The 21,657-nt window shown below is 41.1% G+C and overlaps 1 protein-coding gene, 1 long non-coding RNA gene and 2 other non-coding genes across 5 annotated transcripts; all 4 read right to left on the bottom strand.

The window, feature by feature from the left end:
- Positions 1-489: 489 nt before the first annotated feature.
- LOC114555638 (uncharacterized) lies at positions 490-9,726 on the bottom strand. Of its 2 annotated transcripts, none has more exons than XR_003692581.1 (5): positions 9,645-9,726; positions 8,518-8,634; positions 6,489-6,621; positions 5,447-5,597; positions 490-1,414 (listed from the first exon to the last, which is right to left on the bottom strand). It is a non-coding gene; the product is annotated as an uncharacterized LOC114555638 (long non-coding RNA). The 2 variants fall into 2 exon arrangements; XR_003692579.1 differs by having other exon boundaries at positions 5,447-5,594.
- Positions 6,723-6,835, bottom strand: LOC114561530 (small nucleolar RNA SNORD67). The gene has a single exon (XR_003693374.1). It is a non-coding gene; the product is annotated as a small nucleolar RNA SNORD67 (small nucleolar RNA).
- LOC114561523 (small nucleolar RNA SNORD67) lies at positions 8,953-9,066 on the bottom strand. Its single transcript, XR_003693373.1, has one exon. It is a non-coding gene; the product is annotated as a small nucleolar RNA SNORD67 (small nucleolar RNA).
- An 8,049-nt stretch (positions 9,727-17,775) lies between the features above and the next one.
- Positions 17,776-21,456, bottom strand: LOC114556772 (L-rhamnose-binding lectin SML-like). Its single transcript, XM_028579813.1, has 9 exons — positions 21,348-21,456; positions 20,398-20,445; positions 20,252-20,314; positions 19,821-19,956; positions 19,183-19,292; positions 19,056-19,100; positions 18,805-18,937; positions 17,978-18,081; positions 17,776-17,859 (listed from the first exon to the last, which is right to left on the bottom strand). Exons 1-9 carry the CDS (start codon positions 21,379-21,381, stop codon positions 17,837-17,839), a joined length of 696 nt encoding a protein of 231 aa, XP_028435614.1. The 5' UTR covers positions 21,382-21,456; the 3' UTR covers positions 17,776-17,836.
- Between the last annotated feature and the right edge of the window lie 201 nt (positions 21,457-21,657).

Here is a 21,657-nt window from a genome sequence, read left to right as displayed (position 1 = left end):
GGATTTTCAGTTTTGTAGAGTCACATTCATTAATAAACACAAGTGGCTTAAGACTTAAATTATTTTATTTCGTGAAATGATCATCTCAAATTTATGTAGCACCTTCGACCTAGGCGGGCATAGACAGTGGTGAGAAAGGCAAGGTAGAGACGGTTTCTTCTCAGACACCTGAGGAAACGCCAGGTATTCATTTTATTTATAGTGTCAAATCATTACATGAGTCATCTCAGGACACTTTACAGATAGAGTCTAGACCACACTATAATTTACAGAAACCCAACATTTCAGTTACATTTCCACTCATACGTCACTGATTGGTCATCACTGATTGAATTGCAAGAAATCAAATTCATTTCAAAGTGCTTTACAAGCAATTGACATATCTTCGGGACCATTCAGATCAGAAAAAGCAATCTGGCTTAAATGACCCATTTGTGTGCTTTAACCCTCCAATGGAACACAAGTAGAGTTTATATTTCACAATTATTGTTTTCCCTCAGATCGTTTACAGATAGAAATTTCCAACCGCACTTGAAGGCAGCTTCATTTCAAGGAGAAAGAAGAGAGAGCGAGGGACTGCTTTGTGCTGGAGCTCGTTGCACAAACTCCTGGTGAATAAAGAGCGTGCGTTTCGGTTTTTTACCCTCCGTGTTTAAAAACGTTCTTGTGTCAGGCAGGTTTACTATACCGGACACACACTGCCTTGACAACAGACTGCCAAGTCTGACCGCCGGTTACATGATTGGCCAACACAAGGTGACGTTGGGTTACATTTCTGCAAAAGACAATCTTGTTTACAGGGATTTAGGGTTACGACTATCACGATACGAATTTTGTGTCATATTGCTTAGCCCCCCAACCTTTGACCAAACGTACACATTACCAAGCCTGAGGCTCACTGCTGGCTGACCGAACCTCACAGAGAACATGCAGATATTTAAGATGAGCTTTGGCCTCTGATGATGCAAAGCAATCACAAAAACTGAAATCCCTCCAGGAGGAATCCACAGGCACTGTCAAACCCATTGCAGTCACCTCTGCAAAACAGCTTCAGTAAGTCATTCCTGTGATGTACGCAACTGCCCTGACTCAAAGGGTTTACTGAACAGCCGGATGCTATGACAAGGACTATTAGAAATACATGCGATAGGTTTCGTGCATATTTGCAGTATGTGTCTGGAACATGTTTTTTTGTGGCGAGGACACTGAATCCTAAATTCCTTTGAAGATTAATGTAGCAAAACCGGACTTCCCTCTGCGTTGCTCACCAGCAATAAGCCCACAATACAGCGGTGTTCCCAAGGTACACAGTGGACAGCAGCGTCTGTGCTGGGAAGGACACGCAACTGCAACACGGCTGATGTTGAACATCACTTCAGACATGCCGTCCTGGTCCAACATCTCGTCCATCTGCCTAGTAAAGGAAAGGAGAGAAAAGACAGAAAGGTTTTCATTCAGAGTGACAGGATTTCTCATTATTGCAATTTTTGTACAGTTTTGTCTGAAGAAAAGGTTTTCATCTTAAAAACACAGTTTAATGTTTTAACTAATATGCCTACAATTTAAAAAACCTGCATGCTGGTGGTCAGGTCCCCAAATACCTTGTGGGATGTAGCAAAATTGAGGTAGGATTTGGGTCACAATAATAGGCGGTAAGAAGCAGGCATAGTCTACAAAAGAGAATAAGTCCTCTCTGAGACAGACAAAGAAACAAACAAACAGTCTTTGGTGGCAATTTTGACATTACGTGTAGCCTCTGGTGATGTCACTGCTTCTCATCTCCCAAAAACCACAATCTGGTCTTAAATCACAGTAGACCTGCAGCGCTCTACAAACTACGAATCTGTATTGAATGTTGGTTGTTTCAGCATCCCAGTTACAGTATCCTCCCTTTTACAAGACTGTTAAGTTGTATCATTACTTTCAGTTGAACAAACCAATATTGATTCTCAGACTGATTGAGTTCGTACCTTTTTATAGTGAACAAACTCCCTAGGGCTGCAACTAACGACTATTTTGATAATTAAAATTGGAAAAGACTAAAAGCTACATTTTAATTTCAGCATTTTATTCAAAAAGCAAATATATTCCTTGCCATACAATGCCCTTTTAAACATTTACATGCAACACAATACATACCATGTTCTTAGTTAATTGCTTATGTAAATGTCATACCATACATTATACTAATCAATTATGAAATTTGTCAGCAACCATTTTTATAATTGATTAAGTTGTTGCAGGTAATGTTACACACACCCCCCCCAGCCATGCTGAAGCTTTCTAGTTTGACAGCAGGGCTGGACTGGCCATCTGGCATTTTCCCGGTGGGCCGACGCACTTTTGGGCCGAATAGCCGATATAAATAGGCCTTTTTTAATTTTTTGGCCGGACCGGCCCATAAAGAATTCACAGCGGCCCATTGGTTAATTTTCTTTATTGGCACTGGCCTGAACCAATCAAATCCAGGGACCCCCCTTCCGCACTCCGGGCCGCAAATTTACGAATCCCACTATGGCCACGCCTCCCGGCCCTGAGACACAAGCTGTAATAGTTATGCTGGAAGTTTAGCATCCACGTTAAAATGGACAAACGACCACTAAAGTGCAAGGGAGGTGCAGAGAAATTACAGGAGAAAAAGATTAAGAATCTACAGGCGGATTCCTCAAAGATTTCGGACATGTTTGGGGCTGTAGTAGCTGCTTCAACATCAGCATTACCTGAAGCCGAGGAGGAGGAGAGGTGGCTATACAGAGAAGCAGAAACAGCTTCATGACAGGGAAGAAGCCGCGAGGAGGAGGCGACAGGGCCATGGGAGCGAGTGAGGAAAATATGGAAGAGTAGAGGACTATGTGGTAAGGAGTAGGCAAATTAACAGGGACTCTCAGGAAGGGAGGGAGGCTGTGTGTGTGTGTGTGTGTGTGTGTGTGTGTGTGTGTGTGTGTGTGTGTGCGCCACGTCATAACGACAACAAGCAGTTTGTCTGTAACATTAAAGTTAGTGGCTGTCAAGTAACCTAACTGTTTAAGCTTAAATTGAAAATGCTAGCGGTTAGCCTGTTGGGTAGCTGAAAAGTCTGATCAGTGTTGATACAAGCATCAGTGTTCCTTGAATGGCTTAATTAGTTTCTCTTGTATTATTGCTCTTTTCCAGGGCATATACTACTCTCAGCTTTAGTGTAGCTTTTGGGAAGGGTTATGGTTATTGTATTTAGCTGACACTTTTGTCCAAAGCGACAAAATATGAATCTTACAATAGTTCAAATTAAATTTAAAGTTGCTAAGCCAATATTAAGCAAAATAGTAATAACAATAATGACAATACAATATCAATAATAAAAATATATATAAAAATACCATAAATATACAAATCATAATTCCAAGAATGAATGAATTATTTAAGTGTAAGATCAACAGATAAATCTTGACACCCCTCTTGAAGGATCCAAAACTATCACATGAACGCTGAACACTAGGCAACTCATATCATAGAATGCACGCATACTTTAAGAGGACTGTCTGCAGGGAATGGGTCTGACCAATCACAGCGGGTGTGGGCCGCCTGAGCCAAAAATGCCAGAGCCGATTTTTTGTCCCAGTCCTGTTTGACAGTGAGTCACCAAACTGCTACAGAAAGTCAGACCAATTTCAGTATTTAACCAAATGACGCTCCAAACCATTTGCATGACCCCTTAGTGAATCTTCAAAGTTCCAACTCAATTCTTCACAATTTTTTAATCTGGAGTTCAGTGCCAACAGACAGCCCTACTAGTAGTTAAAAGTTTCGGGACCTTACAAAATACTGTAGTACAAGCACACATACAGTGGTGTGAAAAAGTGTTTGCCCCCTTCCTCATTTCCTGTTCCTTTGCATGTTTGTCACACTTAAGTGTTTCGGAACATCAAACCAATTTAAACAATAGTCAAGGACAACACAAGTAAACACAAAATGCAATTTGTAAATGAAGGTGTTTATCATTAAAGGAGAAAAAAAATCCAAACCATCATGGCCCTGTGTGAAAAAGTGATTGCCCCCTAAACCTAATAACTGGTTGGGCCACCCTTAGCAGCAACAACTGCAACCAAGCGTTTGCGATAACGTGCAATGAGGCTTTTACAGCGTCCTGGAGGAATTTTGGCCCACTCATCTTTGCAGAATTGTCCTAATTCAGTTACATTAGAGGGTTTTCGAGCATGAACGGCCTTTTTAAGGTCATACCACAACATCTCAATAGGATTCAGGTCAGGACTTTGGCTAGGCCACTCCAAAGTCTTCATTTTGTTTTTCTTCAGCCATTCGGTGGTGGACTTGCTGGTGTGTTTAGGATCATTGTCCTGCTGCAGAACCCAAGTTCGTTTCAGCTTGAGTACACGAACAGATGGTCGGACATTCTCCTTCAGGATCTCTTGGTAGACAGCAGAATTCATAGTTCCTTTTATCACGGCAAGTCTTCCAGGTCCTGAAGCAGCAAAACAGCCCCAGACCATCACACTGCCACCACCATATTTTACAGTTGGTATAATGTTCTTTTTATGAAATGCAGTGTTCCTTCTACGCCAGATATACTTGGACACACACCTTCCAAAGAGTTCCACTTTTGTCTCATCGGTCCACAGAATGTTGTCCCAAAAGTCTTGGGGATCATCAAGATGTGTTCTGGAGAAATTGAGACGAGCTTTGATGTTCTTTTTGCTCAGCAGTGGTTTTCTCCTTGGAACTCTGCCATGCAGGCCATTTTTGCCCAGTCTTTTCCTGATGGTGGAGGCATGAACGCTGACCTTAACTGAGGCAAGTGAGGCCTGCAGTTCTTTGGACGTTGTTGTGGGGTCTTTTGTGACCTCTTGATGAGTCGTCGCTGCGCGCTCTTGGGGTAATTTTGGGCGGCCGGCCACTCCTGGGAAGGTTCACCACTGTTCCATGTCTTCGCCATTTGTGGATAATGGCTCTCACTGTGGTTCGCTGGATTCCCAAAGCTTTGGAAATGGCTTTATAACCCTTTCCAGACTGATAGATCTCAATTACTTTCTTTCTCAATTGTTCCTGAATTTCTTTGGGTCTCGGCATGATGTGTAGCTTTTAAGGATCTTCTGGTGGACCTTACTGTGTCAAGCAGCTCCTATTTAAGTGATGCCTTGATTGTGAACAGGTGTGGCAATAATCAGGCCTGGGTGTGGCTAGAGAAATTGAACTCAGGTGTGGACAACCACAGTTATAGTATGTTTTAACAAGGGGGGCAATCACTTTTTCACACAGGGCCATGATGGTTTGGATTTTTTTTCTCCTTTAATAATAAACACCTTCATTTACAAATTGCATTTTGTGTTTACTTGTGTTGTCCTTGACTTTTGTTTAAATTGGTTTGATGTTCCGAAACACTTAAGTGTGACACACATGCAAAGGAACAGGAAATGAGGAAGGGGGCAAACACTTTTTCACACCACTGTACTTGAAATGGGTCAGGGCAATTCAGGTTGTACTGCTGCAGCTCAGGCAACATGTGAGGCAGGTGGAGGCCCAGGCTGAACTTTGGTTGTGACCTGCGACTGTACCAGTGGCTGCTGCTGTGGGCCTGGCAGGGTTTCCTGTGCAAGAGTCTGCTTGCAGGGACAAAGGAAGGGGTGGTTAGAAGACAGAAAGAGGACAAGGAAAATGTAAAAGTAGACCCGACGATAAAGTTAAGGTAGTTTATCAGGACAAAAAAAAAAATCTAACAGGAAAACCGCTACCATGGGCAGTTTTTTCTCCAGTGGACCACTGATCACAGCCAGCCCTTAGATTTAACTGGGTCATTAGTGACCAACGGAGCAGTTAAATGCTAAATAGAAGTGTACTGAGTTATTAACACAATAAGAAAACCATTGTATGTGCTGGACAGACCGCATCGCCTGTTCTGTCTCAGTGAAACACCTTCACAATTGACTACCATAGCCAGGAGGTGACTGAGCATCTCTGCCATCAAGCAAACTGAAACACGATTGATCTGAATAAAATATTTTTAGACAATTTGGAAAAATGATAGCTTATAAATGCAACAATCTGTAAAATGCATTGAAAATGTATTGCTGTCCACTTTCACATGGATCATTACCCCATCTAAGATTTGTTGGGTTCAAGCATTTTTCTACATTTTAGGTTTTACGACTTAAATGCCCACCCCCCCGGCCCAATATATGCAGTCTGGGTGCTTGGATAACAACTGATGAAGGAACCATTAAAGCGTTATACAGTTGTTACAAAATGAACAGATCTAAAAGTTTGGTTCACTTGTGTGAAACTTTAAAAGCTGCATACATTTCCCTGTGCCAGAAATCCATGGAAAGTCCAGGAAAATCTTTAGAATTCAGGCAGTGACTCAAGTAGCTCAAAGAGTGAAGCTCTGAGCTGTGACTTCAATAAGGTAATACTCACGAGAGGACAAATTGTAAAGGATAAAAGATTGAACTTCATAAAAACACAAAAGTTGACTGAATTAGGATGCGTGCCCTCACCAGCTCTCGGACTGGAGTTGTTCCACCGATTATGAAGGGAAAACCTTTGCTGGCAAGATCCATTTTGGGCATCACCTTCACAATGGCTCAAACATCCTGCCAAACCACGTCCTTCAACTCTCCCATCTTCAGTCTACAAAAGGAAGAGAGCAGAACAAAAACAGAATTGTAGGAGAGGAAATGACGAGAAAATCATTAAGCAGTGCCCTCACTGTTTCTCTTCTCAGGTGTGGGTGTGACTCAGATGGCCCCTGTGCACAGTGTGTGTCACCACAGGTGGTCAGGACAGGTCTGCTGTGCCACTGCAACCAGCAACCTGACTAATGGTGCAACTCATCATTGTCACAGCCCACTTCTCTAAAACACTATATGCTATAGCAGGACTAAATGGATTTGGATAGTCAAGGCATTTCAATTTGTGTTTCCCTCAATCTACGCAGAACTGAAAAACAAAAAGTAACCATTGTTCTTTGCAAATGACTGCTGCATATTTGTGATGTGTGAAGACACCTCTGCAGGGCTCCAGACTGCGACCAAATGGTCGCATTTTGCGACCAAAATTTTAGAGTGTGCGACTAAATTTTACATTCAGTCGCACATGCGCGACCAGTAAATTTGCCCCCTTTTTTACACTCAAACGTGGAAATTCCGGTACCTGAGAGCATGTAAGCACAAAGCTTATCTGTCCTCTCTGCATAGTGACAGAGAGCGGAGCTCCGGCGCACACACACGCACAGAGGTGCGGAATCATCGGCTCTGCAGTTTTGTTGAAGTTAGTTAGTCACGGAAATGCCAATAAAGTGGTTGCAAGTGTGGTCACATTTTTTTCAAAACTTCACACAGACAGCGTTTGCTGCGATATTATATTAATATTGAGGCGAAATTGGTCAGGGTGCTGTTGACGTTACACTTCCTGTGAGTCAAGCAGGCACAACGTTGGTTTATCTGCCCTGGGGACTGACTGACAGGCTGAAGGCAGCTTGATTTCTACAGCACCTTTCAGCAACAAGGCAATTCAAAGTGCTTTACAGGAAACATTAAATAGTAATTAAAAACAGTCATGATAAAAATAAAAACAGGCTAAAAAAAGTTAGTTAAGTTAGTCTGGAGCCGTGCTCTGAAAGGGAGTCAGAAAACACCAGGAAGACAAGTCATGCGTCTGTTGATGATATGCTAGCATTTTTTTCTGGTTTAGTACACACATTGAAACAAAAACAAATAAATGTGGTTTCCCTCACTGTTGCTCTTAGTTTGAGTTGGAAAGCCATGTGACTGAATGCTATATACAAGTTCATACAGCGTCAATGATTTATTTTCAGAAGTCAGCTTTACTCAGCACTGACAATTCTGCCCCAGTAATCAGAGCTATGTGAAAAGTACCAACCCTAGAAGAAGGACATTTGTGGGGCCAGGAACTGAATTTCATCCAGTTCCCTTGGTTGAAGCCTGGTTAAGTCTCTGACTTCTTAAAAAGATTCCTGGTAAACACTATGAATAAATAGAACTATCTCAGGGTTTTTCCTGCATAGAGGATTTTTTTTGGAAGCGCCCCCAGAAGTTTTAGCCAGCCTCAAAGGGAAAGCCATGCCAAAATAAGACTTAAGTTAATTCAAAACACTGTGTTTAATAGCAATTTTCCAAACTGTTGAAAAGCCGAACATAAAACTTAAATAGGAGCGCTTATCTCAGTTGTACCATCCAGAGTCTGGCTGTGTCAGATGCTCCCGGTGAGTTAACAGTGGTATTTAAATATTAATAGTACTTTTTTAAGCAGTTTTGTTGATAGGGGTTTAATTTGATTATCAAATTGTATGTATTTGAATGTAGGTGCACCGATCACGCTTACTGTTGTGCGTAGTCCCCCTCCCAGAGGCCCATTCGGAGCCAGGAAAAAAATAAAAATAAACCTCTGTCATTATGGCGAGGATTGCCATCATAAAACCTCCAGGTTTAAAAATAAAAAATAAATAAAAAAAAGTGATCAAAGATGAAAGCAGTAAGGTAGACCGTAACACATCCAGGAACCAACCTGGAGCAATGAAGAAGCTGGCCTCCAGGACAGTGAGCCAATAGTCCTGCTTGAGGGAGGGAGAGAGAAGCTTGAGAAACTCTACAACACAGCATCCTTCCACTTCCAGATGGTAGACTGAAACAAATAACATGGGGACAGGAAGTATTAAAACAAATTCTGGAAAATACACCTTAAGTTTGAACAGTGTTCAGGGATGGTTGTTCAGCTATCCAATTGAATCCCTCAAACACACTAAAGTCTTCAGAAACAGTGGAACATTACTTATTAGAATATGTATTTATTTAGCAGAGCCTGATTTAAAAAAAAAAAAAAAAAAAAAAAACCACGCACATAACAGTTTATGGCAAACTGTAGCGAAAACAAACAATTTAATCTCATGTTACTTAAAGTCATGCTATGGTGTGCACAACACACTTTTAGAAAGGTGGAAGGGTTGAGTCAGATGGCCCCTGTGCACACAGTGTGTCCTCAGGTTGGGTCGGATTGGGGCATTGATGCCACTGCAACAAACACCCCAACTGATTAGTGCAACTCATCACTCTCACACCCATCACCCGTCCGACTTTTAACATGCAACGCTGACGTTCCGCCTGTGTTGGAGACACCATCGTTCCTGCAAGGGCTTGTGTTTACCTTCTGTTCTCATTTTTTATCAACAGGTAGCGCCTACCACTCTCATCTCGCTGCAATGTGAAGACTTCATTAGAGTTAGCTTAGCAGCAATGCCTAAGTACAACGACAAACCATGCAAACCTATCAGGTTAGCCATAGCGAAGTGCACAAAACGTGGTCAATATCGGTTGTCCAACCCGTCGTGTAAAACTCATATGTAAAAATAAATAAGTAAACTGGCCTATGTGACATTTAAAGAAACTGAATGGTTGGCTACCAATAACTATTTTCTTTAACGCTGCAAACAAACAGTAACGCGGTTCAAATAAAAGGCCTAGCTAGCTAGCTAAGTTAGCGTAGCTTAACCGTTAGCTATGGTAACGTTAGGATGTAACATTCGCTTCAGTTTCTCAAAAACGTCACACTGTTCTTCCTAAAACAAAACGGTAAGCCATAAGCACGTAGCTAGCTATCGCTAATACAAACGATGATGTATGCAAGTTATTTCTTACCAAACATTTTGCTTTGGTTTCCTACTCGTCTGGTCGCAGATGATTGCATAGGATAATAGTCCACCAATTTATTCTTCTAGCTATATTTTAATGTAGGGCCACAAACCAAGTGTTAAAGGTGTATGCCGCCACCTACCGTATCGGAGTACGCAAATGAAAATATTTACAATCTTTTTGTTGTTTTTTTTACAATCACATTCTAATGGATAAAAATAAATGAAATAAAAATGTAAAACCCTACTTATTTTTAATTTTTTTTTCATGTAAAAAATTAAATAATGACCTTTTCATCTCAGCTTGAAATGTTCTATTTCTCTTAAAGGTGTGGTTCAGAATTTTGGACGTAGGACCTTTTCCAAGTTATTTATCAGTGGACACAGTTTAACACTTTTCATCCAGTCCTTCCAGTTGCAGAGTTCGCTGGTGCTAGGCTAGCGCAAGTCAACAGTATCTGCTAGCCTTCCATTAAAAGCAGTCTTACACGCTCCACAGTACACCTGAGGCAAATAAATTATAACGCCAGACCAGAGCCATAGAGATATATGTAAATGTCTGTTGAAAAGAGCTAGAATCACTAAAAGAACAGCGGGAGAAACAGAAAAATTTGGAGAGAGAAGAAGAACTTGGTAACTTTTATAGCTGGAGTTGTAAATGCGACCTGTAAGATTAAATCTAAAACTGAACGGATTCAGGTTATTGTGAAAGCGGTAGAACATCATTTGGGTATGAGAGGGTTAAAATGGGAAGAGGTGAATGATGAACTCAGAGTTTAATATCGAATGGACAAGATTTCAAGCAGTTTATTGTTAGTAGGAGAGATAAACCAGACATTGTTTGTATTCAAGAGACCTGGTTAATTCCTAGTTTAGACTTTATTTTGTATGGGTATTTGGCGGTGAGAAGAGATAGAAGGGAAGGGAGAGGTGGAGGATGTGTCACTTTTATAAAGCAAGGTATTCCTTATAGAGTGCTTGGTATAGGTAATGAGCAGGAATATGTGGTAGTGAAGGTGTGGGCTGTGGGAATGGAGTTGGTAATTGTAAATTATTATAACCCCTTCAAGAGACTAGAGTTACACTTCCTTGAGGAGGTAGAAGGGTGGGATAGTAGGAACATTATGTGGTGTGGTGATTTTAATGGGCACAATGTGTTGTGGGGGAGTGATAGAACAGATAAAAATGGGCAGGTGCTTGAGGAGTTGTTAGATGAGAAGAACTTGGTATGTTTAAATGATGGCGGCAAAACGAGAATAGATATTATTGTGGGTTAGGAATCTGTGCTTGATCTCACATTTGTATCTAATACCAAACCACCGATATGTGATTGGTTTGTGTATCAGGAAGGAACTATAGGAAGCGATCATTATCCAATCTGGTGTAAGATAAATGTTAATACCTCGTTGGTTAGTGAAGGCTGGGGTGGGAAATGGATCCTTGAAAAGGCAAATTTGGGTAAATTTGTGACAAATGTCTAAATCAGGCCAATGAAGAAATGTCTGTAGCAACACTTGACAGCTATATAAAGCAAGGCATAATATTGGCGGCATTGGAATCCATTCCTAAAAGTAAAGGTGGTAAGAAGAGGAAAGTAGTGCCCTGGTGGGATGATGAGTGTAAAGAAGCTGTGAGGAATAGAAACAGGGCTTTTAGAATAGTGAAACAAACTCATAATTTCCAACATATGATACAGTACAAGCAAGCCCAGGCCGTAGTGCAGAGGACAGTGAGACATGCAAAAAGGTCACATTGGAGGACTTATTGTGATACGATTGGTAGCACAACACAAGTGGGTGAGGTGTGGAGTATGATAAAAAAGATGGGAGGAGAAAGAAGGGAGTAGAGTTATCCAGTTCTGACTGAAGGGGATGAGACAGCAGTAACTAATAAGGAAAAGACAGAGTTGATGGCAATTACATTTGTTAAAATGCATAGCTTGGATAATTTGTCTGTAGATGAGAGAAGAGGCAGAGAAAATACGAAAGCGGACAACATGGAGGCTCTATGCAGGAAAGTTAAGTTTGATGGTGATGGTTTGAGTGTCCCTTTCAGTATGGGGGAATTGAGGAAGGCACTGGATAAGTTGGTATGACTGCGCCTGGTAAAGATGAGGTTTGTTATAGCATGGTAAAGCATTTAAATTCTGATGGCCTGGAGAAATTATTGCTGCTATATAATAAAGTTTGGGAGGAGGGTTAAATGCCAGAAAGTTGGAAAGAGGCACTAATTGTCCCAATAAGGAAGGCAGGTAAAGATTCAAGCAGGCCTGGGAATTATAGGCCAATTGCATTGACATCACACATTTGTAAACTAATGGAGCGTATGATAAATGAGAGTTTGGTACATTGCATAGAAAGTAGAGGCATGATGGCAGCTTATCAAAGTGGTTTTCGGAAAGGTAGGAACACTATGGATCCAGTGGTGTGCTTAGAGGATGAGATAAGGAAAGCCCAAGTAAATAAAGAGACAGTGGTTGCAGTGTTTTTTGATGTTGAGAAAGCCTATGATATGTTATGGATTGAAGGGCTTCTAATAAAGTTACATATGATCGGAGTTGGAGGGAATATGTTCAAATGGATAATGGATTTTCTGGATAAAAGGACCATTCAAGTGAAGGTAGGTTCTGAGTTGTCCAGCATGTTTGTTGTTAAAAATGGGACACCTCGGGAGTGTAGTGAGTCCGACATTTTTCTCTATTATGATAAATGATGTTTATGTGAATATTCCGATGGACATAGGCAGATCACTGTTCGCTGATGACGGAGCTGTGTGGAAAAGAGGGAGAAATATTGATTATTTGATTAAGAAAATGCAGGATGCAGTTACACGAGTTGCCGAATGGGGAACGCAATGGGGATTTAAATTCTCAGTGGACAAAACTAAAACTATGTTCTTTACAAGGAAGAAACTCCATGGTTTTAATCTGACACTATATCGAAATAACTTGGAGAGAGTTGATACTTTTCGTTTTTTGGGTGTGTATTTTGATATGAGATTGACGTGGAAAGAACATGTTAGGCATGTTGTTAGTAAATGTAAAAAGGTGATCAATGTTATGAGATGTCTTGCAGGATTGGAGTGGGGGGCTGATTTTACATTGTTGAAGTATCACAACTCACCTAAAGGATTATTATGGCGTTTTTCCATTACATGGTACCTGCTCGACTCGCCTCGACTCTACTCGACTCTACTCGCTGTGCGTCCGTTTTTCATTGCAGATTTTAGTATCGCCTCAGCGTGGCTGGTCGTCATAGCGACTGCCGTGGGCGTGGCTTAGTAGCTTGCTTTCCCATTGACATATCCCCGACGCATTTCCTGGTTCTCCGTCTCCGTAAACAACATGATATCAAAGAGATAGTTAACGTTTACTGCTCCAGATTTCCCACCATGGTCACATATATATGACTCTAGAGTCGCTACTCGCTGCGGAGATAATCTTTGTCACTCTCTCACTTCTCCCTCGCTCACTAGCTCCCCACACACACACACACATACGGCGACTCGACACACACACATCACACATGCACACACCAGCACACCAGTATAACCATCAGGCCAATTGTATGCTACGGAGAAAGCTCTGCGTGGAGCCTCCGGCAGCAAAAAAACACCGCTGGCTAAACTATTTAAAAATGCCGTCTCTCGCTAGCAATGCAGTGATCAGTGACGCTTCTTTCCGGCCAATCAGCAGCCTGCAGGGTTTCACGTCACCTTCTCCGCTCGCCTCAGCTCGCTTGGAACCTCGACTGAGCAGGTACTAAAAAAAGTACCTGTTAGCAGGTACCAGGTACTTTTTTTCGTAATGGAAAACCAAAGAAGGAGAGTAGAGTCGAGGCGAGGCGAATAGGTACCATGTAATGGAAAAGCGCCATTAGGAACACCCTATTAATGCCGTGTTTGACCCCCTTTCGCCTTCAGAACTGATTCAACAAGGTGCTGGAAGCATTCTTTAGAAATGTTGGCCCATATTGAGAGGATAGCATCTTGCAGTTGATGGAGATTTGTGGAATGCACATCCAGGGCACAAAGCTCCCGTTCCTACACATCCCAAAGATGTTCTATTGGGTTGAGATCTGGTGACTGTGGGGGCCATTTTAGTACAGTGAACTCATTGTCATGTTCAAGAAACAAATTTGAAATTATTTTAGCTTTGTGACATGGTGCATTATCCTGCTGGAAGTAGCCATCAGAGGATGGGTACATGGTGGTCATAAAAGGATGGCCATAGTCAAAAACAATGCTCAGGTAGGCTCTGGCATTTAAACAATGCCCAATTGGTACTACGGGGCCTAAAGTGTGCCAAGAAAACATCCCCTACACCATTACACCACCACCAGCCTGCCCAGTGGTAACAAGGCATGACAGATCCATGTTCTCTTTCTGTTCACGCCAAATTCTGACTCTACTATCTGAATGTCTTAACAGAAACCGAGACTCATCAGACCAGGCAACATTTTTACAGTCTTCAACTGTCCAATTTTGGTGAGCTCGTGCAAATTTTAGCCTCATTTTCCTATTTTCAGTGGAGATGAGTGGTACCTGGTGGGGTCTTCTGCTGGTGTAGCCCATCTGCCACAAATGCTTTGCTGCATACCTCGGTGGTTATTTGGGTCAAAGTTGATCTTCCATCAGCTGGAATCAGTCGACCCATTCTCCTCTGACCTCTAGCATCAACAAGGCATTTTCGCCCAGAGGACTGCTGCATACTGGTTGTTTTTCCTTTTTCAGACCATTCTTTGTAAACCCTGGTTGTGCGTGAAAATCCCAGTAACTGAGCAGATTGGGAAATACTCAAACCAGCCCATCTGGCACCAACAACCACACTACGCTTAAAGTTGCTTAGATCACCTTTCTTTCCCATTTTGACATTCAGTTTGGAGTTCAGGAGATTCTCTAGACCTGGACCACAACCCTAAATGCATTGAAGCAGCTGTCATGTGATTGGTTGATTAGATAATTGCATTAACGAGAAATCTTACAGGTGTTCCTAATAATCTTTAAGATGAGTGTATCTATCAAGTCTTAATACGATCGAGGTTGGATTATGGCAGTATTGTATATGGATCAGCAGTTAAATCTGTACTCTCAGACCTGGATGTTATTCAGGCCCATGCTCTGAGGATTTGTTTGGGGTCGATGAAAACTGCACCGGTTTGTGCTCTGCAAGTTGAGACAGGTGAAAGGCCGTTGTGGCTCCGTAGAAAACTGGCCAATTACTGGATAAATTTAAAAGGCCATGATGAATGGCATCCTACTAAGAGGGTATTGGAAAATTGCTGGGAAAGGGGTAAAGCGCAAAAGTTTTGGATGGATAGGCGAGGAAATAGCAGAGCAGATGAAAGTCCAAGGAACTGAATTTTGTCCAACTGTTCTGTGGCCTGTGAGGCCAGCCTGGATGCTGAATATGTCTTGTGTGGATCTGGGGCTGCTGACTATCAAGCACAGGAATAAGACAGTAGACATAGTTCAAGAATACTACAACCATAGAGATAGTAATTATGGTGATTATGTACAGCTTTTTACTGATGGCTCAAAAGATTTACTGACAGGAGCAATGGGGGCAGCAGTGGTGATTCCCAGTTATCAGACTGGAGTCAGGAGAACTTCAGATTATTTAAGTGTGTATGCAGTTGAAATGGACTGAACTTTGACTTCTATTAGCCGTACGATGGGTGGAAGAGGCGATGGTGTGTAACGTACTAATTTGTAGTGACTCAGTGTCAGCGCTATGGAGTCTAAAGCGGGATCAGCCAGGAATCACCAAGAACTAGTGTCTGAAATTTTGTTTACAAATTCAAGGCTCGCTGATCAGGGTGTAACTGTGGTGTTCATGTGGGTCCCTACACATGCAGGAATACCAGGTAATGAGCGAGTGGATAAATTGGCAAAGGAGGTGGTCAGGAAGGGAAGTGTAGAAATTAATAGTAAACTATCAAAATCAGAGGGTAAAAGCATTGTGTGGGACGAAATTTCCAAACAGTGGCAACACTATTGGGATGGTGGAAATAAAGGGAGACACTTGCATACAATACAAACTAAAGTAGGAGGGATGTGTTACAGTGGGTTCAACTGACAAGAACAAGTAATTATCAGCAAATTGAGAATTGGTCACAGTAGGTTTAACAGTACACTTTATGGTGGGAAAACATCCGACTGGACATTGCAGTTTGCGTGAGGAAATGGAGACAGTGGAGCATGTCCTGATGACATGCAGGAAATATATTTGAGAGAGAGGGGTCATGTTTGCTGGATTACGTAAATTAGGTTAACAGATGTTCTTGAAAGTGGAGTTACCATGAATGGAAGACAATATTTATTTGCATTTTTTAAAAAGGTACTGGACTACTTAGGAAATTATAGTAAAATGTAATGACATGAATAAATAGGTAATTGCCAATAGGAGGCAGTAATGCAACGACTTGGATGCCAACTGCCGTTAAACTCTAAAGAAGAAGAAGAAATGTCTGTTGATAGAATGTTAGAATTAAAACTACCCTTGCATCGCATTGCAATAGTTATACTTTGTTGGAGAGTTCATAGGAATCCAAACCTTTAATAGTGCCGATTTTGTCCACATACCGGTCCCTGGCTTCCCTATTTAAAGTATCCCGGTAAATTCCACATCCTTTTCTGGATTTTAACATCTTTTTTTTCCCCCCCAACTCTGCTTCTTCTCCTCGTTCGAATTGCTGTATGTTTACATTCGCGAGGCCATCAACGTGGCCGCCATGTCCCAGAATGCAACGCGGCGCCCAAGCCCTATTACCTAAAGTTAGCGGTTCCATCCAGGTATCTACCAAGAGAGTAGCTATACCGTTAGCCAACGTTGTTAGCCACAATGCATTAAATTGATGTAGAGATGGTCCTTGATAAAGAGCTTTTGAAGTATATTATAAGGCTCTCTATCTCAATTTATAAAATGTAGACACTAAGACGTTTGACATTGTAGCTGCATGTAGTAACCTACGTTTGTCAACACAGAGACTACAGTATGCTTTAAGTTTGTCCCCTGCTATTGTACTCTTCAATTTTCTTATCTGTATCTTTTATCACAGCCTTCAGTTGTCTCACTTCATCAGTTCCAGTCAGCCCCTCTGTTGTTTTACCACCTTGCTCAGTTCCTCTGACATGAAATTCAGAGATTTTCTTCTAACTTCTTAGTCATTTAATAGATTGTAAAACTACTTGCAAAAAAAAAATAACAGTCTTGCAGAGTTTCCAGGTAAACTCTTAACAGTGAGAAAACCAAGGTGTGTAGGTCTGTTTTCTTCCTGGTTATCACAATTGTGTCCTCCCACAAGAGAATTTCATATTTATGCCAATACTGGCCTACGGTGGAAATGTCAAAGAAAACCAAACCCAATAAAACATCTGACATGCCACATTGTCCTATTGTCCCTCAGTCTTCACACAGTAGGCCTACATAGAAATAATTTCATGGTCAGCTGATTGTACTTAACAGACCAAGAGGTCTACTAAAGAGTTGTTCTTAGACATGAGTGTCATATCAGATATCCACAACGCAATTCTTACTAGTACAAATTACCCATTCAAGTGTACGGGGCTTTCAATTTCAGATATCCACAATGTAATTCTTCCTATCCAGAATGAACATTCCAGATATCTGCAAAATAATTACTAGGAAGAACTCCCATTTCAGATATCTACAATTGTTACTAGTCAAAACACTAATTTCAGATATCCAAAATTAAAAAAACATTCCAAATATCTATATTACTAATTCTGGTTCTAGTAAAAATTTTATTAGAGCTACAAACCACAATATTACTAGGAAAAATATAATTGTGGATATCTATAATAGTAATGCTTTCCATCCAGAATGGAATTTTATATATGAAATGAAGCTCAGCGTAAATTATTTCAGTAAGACTTCTAAACTTCATCACTTCTCTTCCTAGAACTGATCAGCTGTTTCGAGGCGTTCACTTTTCAGTTAAACCAACCAGAATTGGCCATGAATTTCACGAGCCAATCAGAGCATGGCATCCCTGCTTTAATTCTGTTCTCTGCTGCTGGCAGTTGTCATTTCAGGAAAAGTTTTTTTTTTTATAGTTTTGTATCTGGAACAGGATTGTGCAGTCATTACACATTTCTCTGGCCAATGAACAAACCCATTTAATTTAATGCATGTTTATTGTGATCCAACTGAAACTTCAGTATGCTTACATACTGAAACTATTCAGACTGGTCCAAGATATCTGCAAAACAGGGAATATTCAATTTAAGCGACTGATAAGTAATCACATTTGCTTTACTTTCGTTGTGAGTTTTTGGCTGTCCAGAGTGAACAGCCAAATAAGCATTTAAGATACTTACAGTCACATATGTAAGACACCTCCAAGTACTTGTAAGTGCCAACACAGGGGTCTCCAAACACAGAGTTACTTGCTGAGATGTTACAGCGGTTTTCCCCATTACAGCTGTGGATGCAAAGGGACATGAGTGAAAACAGGCATTGAACACAATGGAGCATTATGAAATCTGAGCCTTGATTAGCGTTCTATTATGCTTTTTGGCTCCCCTTTGTGATCTCTGTGCATGTTCTAAGTTCAAAGTGAAAAAGCCCAAAGTCCATCTTAAAAAAAAAAAAAAAAAAAAAAAAAAAACTTACCATCGCCAACAGAAAACTGTTCAAACTGCTCTAATGTAGTCCAGCCTTTACTTTGGGGACAAACATGTGTCCCTTTGAAACACAATACTCCCTCATACTCTGCAACTGACTAGTTAGCAGTACTAACTGCACAACTCTAAGATTGTACAGAAGAGATATTCCTCACTCTAGCTAAAAACAGAAGTCACAGGGTGAGAAGAGGAGCTGCAGCAATGTGCTGCACAACAAGTTTTTGAAAATTAAACTACAAACCTATTCTGGTACAAACTAAGATTATGAAACTGAAAATAAAACATGAGCACTCAAGGTGGAGATTTAAGTTAGAAAATCTCAGCCAGTGTATCAGCAAAGAAAATGGCTACAGACTAGTCATATTTGTGCAGAATGCAGTCCCATGTTCATCCCTTCTTTAATCAATTTCACTTTCTAACTGACTGAGGGAACCTTGCAAGAACTACAAATTTGGACTTAAGTTTCTGGAAGTCTCTCCCCCCCCCCACCTATACATTTAGCAAAGGTTGTGCAGCTGTACCTGTCAGCAACTTTGCCTGCGGGGCTTGAACAGGAGACCATTTGAATTTGATCGAGAGGCCGTTTGTAAATGCAGGTAGTCTGGTCACTACGTCCATAGTTGGCACTAGACACAAATATAACCTGCTTGTGATCTGTCAAACAAAAACAATATGGTACAATTGGCAAGGTGGTTGAAGACAATGTAGTCAAGATTTAGAGGTCTGATGTTTATCACATGAATCCACCATGAATGCAAAAAAGAAATATTACCACACTGGAGTTTTGCCAAAGAGCCCTCACAGGCAACAAGGTGAACTGTCAAAGTAACATGAGGGAATCACATTAGTCAAGAAAACCTACAGCTTCTTTCTTCATGCAGACTGACAATGTGACTCACTTTCAGGGAGGCAGGTGTAGGTGGTTTCCAGGTATTTGTAGATACCAGAGCAGGGATCAGAGGTAGAAAAATCATTGTTGTTTAGTTCACACTCCCTCTCACCATCACACCTGTAGGAAACATTACAAGCATGTTTTAGCATAAAGCAAAAGCTCACTTAAACCAAAACTGTCAGTAATGTAGCAACTATTTAAGTTAAATATCTAGTGTGAAATGTAGACTGCGTGAGGTACCACTTGTTTTAACATGCAGCATCAGGTCATTCACGATGTAGTGTTTGATGACCCTTAGAAAATACTGTGTACCTGGAGACCTCTTCTCAATGTTTGATTTTTCGTGAAAACCGAATGAAAGCAGATTAGTTTATGAAGATAATGATGTAATAATAGTATTCATTTTTTCTACCCCTTTGCAAATGAGATCTTTACTTCATCTCTGCTGCATACAGCTGCATTACAAAGTGACAAATTGAAGAACGCTGCAATTGGTGAGGCTTATGCTTTCCGGTTATAGGCTAGCTCAAAGTTATGAGATTAATTTTTAAATCTTAGAGACATTGAATCATTGACCTATTGAGTGTCCCATTTAGAATACATTCAATAAAAGTATATTATTCTATGATTGTACATGTAATTTACCTTCCCTTGACAACATCCACTGTGCCTGCTTGAGAGCAGTGTGTATTGGCGAGCTGTGCCCGAGGTATTCCCTCACTGCAGGTCACAGCGTCTGCACGTCCATACAGTGCCCTCCGCACTCTGATCACTCCGTCATCTGTTACACAGCAAGGGAGAAATTGACAGATTGCTTCATTATATACACACACATTTGTATGGAAACAATGTGTGGGTCATTCAATGAGCCTACAGTTTCTACAGGCTCAGCTGATACAGTTTTACAAACCATGGAATTAGTTTGTTGAGATGAGTCTCAGCCACAGTACATTTTCTGGTTACTAAAGCCCAAAAGGTTTTAATGCCTCAATCTATGCTGGTTGAGTCAGTTTATCAAGGCCTTCAAACCTCAAGTACCACTCAGTGGACCCAAAGACTTGAGAGTTCAGTCATACCGCAGCTCAGGCGCTGGACATTCCCACCGTCACTACCACAGGTGATAGCTTTCTCTAGGGAGGCTAAACAGATATGAAAGAATAAGTTAGTGTGCTCAAACCACACTATACATGCAGAAAATAAAGCCAAGAATCATAGTTATTACCTTCAGTCAATTTATCTGCGGTCATGAGCGAACATGTTGCTGCCAGCACTGGAAAAGAAACATCCCTGTCAGACTGTGCCAGCCAACATAAGCAAGAGTTAAAGTCCCTTTGTATTTTTAAGTTGTGCTTTATTCTAAACCCCTGCCCCATGCTAGAGGTTTGAAACATATCTCAGTGTGTCTGATTTACATTGGTCACTAAATAGTTCAAATCATGGGAAAGAAATTGGCACTGCAAATTACCTACTATTTTGGCCAAACAGAAGCGCGAATCGGCCAGCCTACTAACATGGGTTAGGGTTAAAAACCAGTCTTAACATGTAGGAATTTCAAGCCAGAGAGAGAGTTCACTTCCCGAGAGAAAAAAAAAAAAAAAAAAAAGCCTTTGCCCAGAAATGTTCTTTAGGTGCGTTTTAATCCAAACCTTGAGTTTTTCCATAATCTTAACTAGTAGTTTTTGTGACTCCTCTTAACTTCCGTATACTAAACTGAACCGTAATGTCCACCGAAATAACCGGCAGCTCGCTGTGCTTTGTACACGTCTCATCGATTTTCGGGTAACTAAACCACCAACTACCCCTGATACTACGGAGGTCTGTAGCCGGCGTCATGCAGCTCTGGAAGCTAAAACAATTAGCAACTGACCGCTCGGCGTCATGGAGCTCGTAGCCAGCCGGGGTCACGCGAGACCAGCCGGTGGTCTCCTAATTTTGTAGGATAGCCTATCAAACGTTTTGGTGTGCATACATTTTCCTACAATATCATAAGGACCCGTTCATGAGAAGCGTTGTTTACCCTGACACTCAACCCAGCACCCTTACACTCCAATCACATAGGCCTACCTATATTAAAGATTAAGCTTCAAGACAGCAGAAATCAAACTTCCTAATTTTACATGAACCCACATCATTAGTGCTGTGTAGTTGTCAGTTGCAGGCTAGGCTACTTACACAGTACGGTGCTGAGTCTGAAGCGGAGCATCATGGTTTTAGAAGATCCGGTCTGAGGTGAAGTAGCTCTGTCTTGACGAGACACACCTGTAGGCGGTTATGCTGGATCATTACTGCCTTCGCCTTATATAGGCCTACAAATCAATTGGTTTCACAATATGCCGAGTCACATTACGGAAATATTATGAGCTGCACTGAAAAAAGGAACTTTGTAGTATAGTAAAAATATATAGCTGTCATAATTTCTAAATTGAAATAAAATCTACACTTTCTTAACGTTTAAATATATAGGCTACACATTTTATTCATG

The sequence above is a fragment of the Perca flavescens genome, chromosome 1 (genome assembly GCF_004354835.1).
Source record: "Perca flavescens isolate YP-PL-M2 chromosome 1, PFLA_1.0, whole genome shotgun sequence".
In the NCBI taxonomy this organism is placed as follows: domain Eukaryota; kingdom Metazoa; phylum Chordata; class Actinopteri; order Perciformes; family Percidae; genus Perca; species Perca flavescens.
Note: the sequence above shows the minus strand (reverse complement) of the source record. Positions and strands in the feature narration are given on the sequence as shown.